Here is a 7,444-nt window from a genome sequence, read left to right as displayed (position 1 = left end):
CCACCAAGCTCAGTGGCCGAATTCTACTAATTTATAACGATTACGATACATCTCCGATTCCGATCCGATCCAACTTTGAGTCATCTGTATATCTATATATAGCTTGCACAAAGCTCTACTGGTGGTAGAGCTTTGTGCAAGCTTTTCTGGGTAGGTACCACCCACTCATCAGATATTCTACCGCAAAACAGCAGTACTTAATATTTTTGTGTTCCGGTTTGAAGGGTGAGTGAGCCGGTGTAATTACAGGCACAAGGGACATAAAATTTTAGTTCCCAAGGTTGGTGGCGCATTGGATATGTAAGCGATGGTTGACATTTCTTTACAATGCCAATGTCTAAGAGCGTTGGTGACCACTTACCATCAGGTGGCCCATATGCTTGTCCGCCTTCCTATTCTATAAAATATATATATATACCGTTGTGTCAAAATCAAACGTAATTGTTAACTTTTATAGCGATAATCGATTATTAAATAACATAATATGAAAACGGAAAAACGGCAACGATCACGCTTGGATTCGATTGCGATAAATTGACAATTTGTTAGTAGAACCGACAAAGAAACTGCCCCCATTTCTTCTCAAGTCTGAGATGTTTATTTCCGAATCAGTGGTAGATATTATGAAAATCAATAAACAAGTGTAATGTTTCTATATTAAATAAACATTTTCGATTATTTTGATGATATTACATATTACGCTATCGAAATAATGACATTTTAATTATTTAAATAATTTATTTTTGTTTCCATTGATACATATTATTATTATTATTTTATAAAGATTGCCATTTATTATTAGAATGATTAAAAAAACAATAATAATAATATCCTGGGACATTATTCACACACGGCCATCTGATCCCAAACTAAGCAGAGCTCGTACTATGGAAACCAGACAACTGATATACTACATACACTACTTTTCTTTAGTAAATACATTCTTATATATATAATTACACCCAGACTCAGGATAAACAGACATGTTCGTGCACACAAATGTCTGTCCTAGGTTGGAATCGAACCCACAACCTTCGGCGTGAAAGGCAAGTATCTACCAACCACACTGTGTAAACATGTGAGCGCGTGTCAATCTCACGCACACATAAATCACTCACAAAAACTAATCTTACGTTGACGTCATGACGCTCGAAATCTTACTCTTACTCGTCTGACGCTCGAAATTTCACTGTACCAAGCGCTTAGATGTTTACTTGTAGTTAAGACCTGAAGCGTAATGAACAAACTTTCGCATTTATAATATTATTAAGGAAATTAAGATCCTAGAACCGAAGACGCCGCACCGATTTTGAATATGGAAGAAAATGTACAATAAAGGTTAAATTAAAAAAAAAACAATAACTTTATTACATCTATTTATTATTTAAGGAACGTTATAAAAATCTCATAATATCACTTATTAATATTAAGTACATTATTAATAACTATCTATAGTCTATGGTAGGCATAATAAAGATAAACAAACGACATTGTCCTTGAACTGACAAAACATAATTGGTGTTCTAAATAGTCTGTGGTAATCATTACGGGTACATGAAAAAAAATTTTGAATGTCTGCGAAGTTGATATCGAAACTTTGAAAGTAAAATTAAAGTGTAATAGTTAAGTGTAATAGTGTTGTGTTATATATAGAGATATATTAATCGAGAACTGTTTGTAGTGCGTAATACAGCAGAGCAATAGCTCAATATGGAATATGTCAATCGTCATTTGGTTTGTTTTATTTATCTTTACTCCATTTACCATTGGAATACAGCATAAACAATATTGCTAATTACATAAAAAAAATTAACATAAATTTTTTTAGACAAATTCAAAATTACGTCTATTTTCATAATACATATATAGGTGAATAAATTTTTATTTACAATTAATTCATTTACATATTTCATTGCATTTTCTAATTTATTTCTAAGTTTTAAAATATTTAAAATAGGAAAAAAAATTGGAATACATTTTATTTAAATACAGAACTTTATTGTCATTATAACTTTCAATACATATCAATGAAATGTAATAAATTATAATATACGCGCCTCTTTTAGAAGAAAGCGGAGAGACATGACGTCATAAGAGAGCGTCATGACGTTTCCCGTCACGGAACACGAGTCCGTCTTACTCCCGCTACAATAGATATCTTACACCCAAAATAAAAGCTAATTCATAATAATAGAAGAAAAATCAAAAATTTCCCATTGAATGTAGGAAAATTTAATAATTCAACAACCCTAGCTAGTGGCCAAAATATGTATATAAGCAAACATACATTGTAAATTTGAATCGCGTCCAAACCAACTGTTTTTTTTTATATTAAATCACCACAGACGTATTATAATGTGCCAGCATGTTTATTACCAGCCAGCATCACTATCTAAATTTCAGTTATAAGTATTCATTTTCATAAAACGTCGTAGTCTAGATGACTTCTTCATTGACTTATTGACTTATTTCATAAATTGACATTAATGTGAACGTTCTAAACTTTTAATCGTATGGTACGAAAATAAATTGATTCAAAATAAAGATTGCCATTTTTTTATTTTTAACGATATGATTTCATTTTTTTTTTACTGTTTTATTTAAATTGATCAATAAATTATACATTCATCTTATGGCTTAATTTTTCTTTTAAATAATCATAATTTTTCATCAAATAATATCCTTGTCTATGATTTTAATTAAATGTTAATTCGAATTTCTAAACATGTTAATTGTAAAACACGCGCGAATATTACAAAACGAAGCTATATTCATCCGCCATCTTGATTAATCGAATTTTTATTCCATTTCAGTTTAAATAATTAATTTTTAAATTTAGTTGGAATTGTACTAAATTTATTTTCGTATTATTTAATATTTACCGCTATCTATGTTATCAAATAATATTACATATTTAAAACGCGTTATATGATTCTAAAATCTTTATCTAATCGTTTCGTAATAATTAAAAGGGCCTTGACAATAATTAATATAATGCAACACTTTTATAGTTTACATTAATAAAAAAGAAAACAACGCAACGGCATTAATTAATTCGGACATAATATTTAAATTAACAAATATTTCAATTAGATTGTTCTCTGTTTTAAAAACCACACCTAATAATAATGTCCTCCAGACCGATTTCGGCCACGGCGGCCAATCTCAAGAGAGATTAGCCAACTGCGCAGGAGATATTGTAGTGCACGAGTGTGTGCGCAAACACAGGTGCACTCTCTATTCCCTAACTCTCATAATCCGATGGGACGGCAATCCGACACGACCGGAAAAAGTTCATCGAAGGGCCAACAGCTTTACGTCCTAGCCGAGGCACGGGAGTGTATACGCAGGAGATATTATAGTGCACAAGTTTGTGCGCATACACAGCTGCACTAACTTTTTATTGGCCCGACCTGAGAATTGAATCTAAGACCTCCGGGTCGGCGGTCTTACATCAAGCCACTAGACCCACGAGGCACCTGTATTGCAAAAGTTAACGGGCAATTTTTCTATCGTGACGAACAGACAGACTTTAGCCTATTCCAACCGAGGAAAGATGAACAAAGCTTAGATTTACGTATTCCATACGATTCGCTAATACCTCCGCTGTATTACGCACAGACACGCATTACAAACAGTTCTCGATTAATACATCTCTATATATAACACAACACACACTCTATATGTTACACTTAACTACTTATATACACTTTAATTTTACTTCCGAAGTTTAAATATGAACTTCTTTGTGGACATAGATAATTCAAGGTATTAATAAATTATATTACCGCAATTAAATACAAAGTTGTATATTTATGATTTCTCCTTTTGTGGTTGGAATAGGCTATTGTATAGATTTCTATTAATTAATTAAAAAATATGGTACTAAAGATTTTTTAATTATAAATGAGCGCCAAATACATGACGCGGGGCGCCTAGGTGGTTGGAGCCGGCTGTGCTAATTACACAATAACCAATTCAATATCAACGACCAGGGTCGACATGTCCATATACAAAATCATTTTTGGGCACTCGAATTTGTTGCCTTGTACAATGTGTTTTTTTTTTACAAATTTAAGATATCGTTTTTGTGGGTTTTAAAATTCATCCGTTATGTTACTAGATTTTATTCGTTGCAATTTAATGAATGTGTGGTGTTGGGTAAATCACTGACAGTAACCTCTTTATTTATTTTTTCATTCTACTATACTCGCGCGTATTTGCTTTTGCGTGTGTTATATGTCATTTTTTGCGCGCGTAATTCACGAAGGTGATCAGGAGTCGATGACAGTTGTCACTTTAACAAGCTTGACAGTTCATCTGTCATCTATGAGCTATGATTTTTGGTTGGTTAAATGTGATTCGAAGTCAGGATTATACCATCTTCGCCGTTAAGCATTGAATTTTAATATACATCATTGTTTTTTAATCTGTGCCGACATAATTAATTATAAAATGTACGACGCATTTCAGAGAATCATAGAGTAGCTGCGAGTTATTTCTTTCCATGATAAATTTGCCTTTCAAGAACATATTAGTTTCGTAATTCCTCAGATACCCATGGTAATTCCCCTAAACAAGGTCAACTATAAGCAGCATAATATCTTCTATATTACAGATACACATAAATTAATTGGTTAACCTTGAGATCGAAAACCAAATGTTCCAAATTTAAATTCAATTTTCAATTAACATTTTTCACATAAGTAAAAATTTTTTTTTTTTTTGGTCAGACCAATAGATACTGCCTACTCTGTACAGCCGAATCTGTATAAACCAATAACTAACACTATATTTAAAAAAAAGGGGTTAATAGGAAAGTTTAGAAACAAAACAGAATGCATGATTAACTTCCGGAAATAATCCATATTGAGATATATTTGTTTTTCTTTATTTTGAATTTGAAATTCATTTGAAATCGAACAAAATACTTACGGCCTTACAAACGTTATTTAGATAATGTATAGTTAAACACAGATTTGTCTCTTTCTGTTATGACTAATTGAACATTAAAAAAAAGAGACAGCATTCTTTAACTAATTCTTCCCAAGAAAACAAACAACAGAAATTTCTAAATTCAAATAATTTAAAAATGGCCTGTCTGATAAATCCATAGAAAAACAATGCTTGTATAAATTTATAAAGCGTATAATATATTTAGTTTTAACCAAAGAGTTTTATAATAATAATACATTTAAAAATATGTAAAAAAATTAAAATAATTTTATTACTTAAACGATATTTTATTTTGTGTCTACCCACAATTTAAATTATATTTAATTGAAAATGCTTCAATGAGATACAATATTTATTTATAATTTAAAATAAAGAATTTGAAAAAGAAATTCAATTTTCAATAAAGAAAAATCTAAAAGAAATAACAAAGGATATTTTCATTATGTACAATCAGGTACAATATTAACAATACAATTTTTTAATTACAATTAAGCCTAAAAATATAATTTTTACTTATTATATATTCAATCGATTACTTAACTAATTTATTTTAAATATAACCTCTTTCGAAATTTGATTATTGTGATGAAATTAAAAAAAAGCTAGTTCTAAATGTATTTAAAAATTTGTATATATCACAATTTTTACGATACATTAACTTACCTATTGCTGTATATAATCTTAATGGTTACCATTAATGCCATTAGTTACGGACTCTTGCATACTTTTTAAGTGGAATGGTGAAATTGAGAACACCTCGTTATTAACTAAATCTTTTAAATTCTCCCCACCGTATGAAAGTAGGGGTGAAATTTCAACATCTATATTATCTTCGATTATACCGCCTGCTTCTCTGATGTATTTCCTGTGAAGTCTTAATAAATCTTCCCGAGCTGTTGACGGGCAATCTTTCTTAGCGGTATCAGCGTTTTTTAACGCAGAGAATTCAACGTCTCTAGCTACTTCCAAACAAATGAAGTTCTCAGCGAATTCAAACACGTCAAATATGAACTTTTCAATTTTAATACCATTCGGCTCTGATGGTGTCACACGAACTCCATTCTCATTGACGTAGGGAATTTTCTTCTTAGCGACGTGTAGTTTTAACTTTGATTCATAATCGCATATCTTTAGAAGGAATTCTGATGAGAAATAGTGATTGCAAATATTACCAGCTGAAAATGTTAATCGTCCATCGGGGTTCCTTCTTTCTGCTGCTTCATCCGTTAATTCCGAGTATTCCACAACTTTGTAATACCCATTCACTCTGCACACAACTCCGACAGGCTCACTAGGTGTAGACTTTTGAACGACTTTAGCAGCACAATCGGCGTTTTTGCTTTTACAGTATCCAATAAAAACTGGATCGGCTACTTTTATTAGAATATTGTCGACTGAATGCGCGTGAAGGTGCTGGACACCCCTTCTGACTATATCATTAAGTACCCCTTGGGTTTTCAAAGCTCTGTAAATACCTCCATTACCATCAGGTGCTGAAGAGAGATGGTTTTTCTCATCTAAAAATATTTTCCCATCAAAATCGAAGCATGGCAATCTCCCTTGTTCAAAGAATACAATATTTTCTTTACTTAAGCCGAAATAATTGTGGCTTTTAAAGAACTCAGCAGTCGGGGCCATTGTGTGTTCCGAGGTCATGATGTACCAAGTAATTTTACCATCTTTCCCAGTTCTTTCTTCAGCCATTTGTTGAATTCGTAATATTCTCTCCCCTTGGATTTGGAACAGGGTTTTTTTTGATGGTAGACCAACATCATACATGCCTTTCGGGTGACCGAAGCCTAATCTCGTCGCCTGGCCACCAGCTAGTAGCAGAACACCAACTTTACCTTCAGATATCTCATTGAATCCAATGTTTTCGTACTCTTCGATTTTCTCATCATTTAAACTGGAAACAGATTCGTAATGGGCTTGAGGTATTGGCTTCAAATCATCGTCCAATTTTTCTAATATAACTTTAGTTGTGTTTATCGCGCGCTCGAACATTTCATTCGTTTCCGACAAGTCGAGTTTACGTATTTCAGTTTCGAGTTGTTCCCGCTCATTTTCACTTAACTCCGGCCAATATTTTATCAGATGCTCTTGACCGTGAGCGGCAAGATAGTCTTTAATACTTTCGCACGACATTATCGTTTAAAGTCTCGCGATATAATGTTAAATGTACCTTATCGTGACCGATGGCGGCGATTAGAAAGTCCGAACTGGCGCTCAGTCTCATTGTATAACATTCTTACTCTCCCTCCACGCTCGAAGCAAAACACGTCGGCCGCACTGACATTTTCTGTTTATTTCATGGTTTATTTACATTTTATTCAATGCACAGCTGTATACGTGTTATGTCAAATAATGTTTGACAATTGACAGTTCTAATGAATATATTGCTATATTTGTAGGTATTAAATTTTACAAATTTGAAGTAAAACGGTAATGTATTTGTAAAAAATGTCAGCAATATTTGTTGCATAGACAA

General features: G+C 32.2%; 1 protein-coding gene across 1 annotated transcript; it reads right to left on the bottom strand.

The window, feature by feature from the left end:
* Positions 1-5,207: 5,207 nt before the first annotated feature.
* LOC126779978 (UDP-N-acetylhexosamine pyrophosphorylase) lies at positions 5,208-7,281 on the bottom strand. Its single transcript, XM_050504209.1, has one exon. The coding sequence runs from the start codon at positions 7,099-7,101 to the stop codon at positions 5,638-5,640; it is 1,464 nt and encodes a 487-aa protein (XP_050360166.1). The 5' UTR covers positions 7,102-7,281; the 3' UTR covers positions 5,208-5,637.
* Positions 7,282-7,444: the final 163 nt, after the last annotated feature.

The sequence above is a fragment of the Nymphalis io genome, chromosome 30, assembly GCF_905147045.1.
Source record: "Nymphalis io chromosome 30, ilAglIoxx1.1, whole genome shotgun sequence".
In the NCBI taxonomy this organism is placed as follows: Eukaryota; Metazoa; Arthropoda; class Insecta; order Lepidoptera; family Nymphalidae; genus Nymphalis; species Nymphalis io.
Note: the sequence above shows the minus strand (reverse complement) of the source record. Positions and strands in the feature narration are given on the sequence as shown.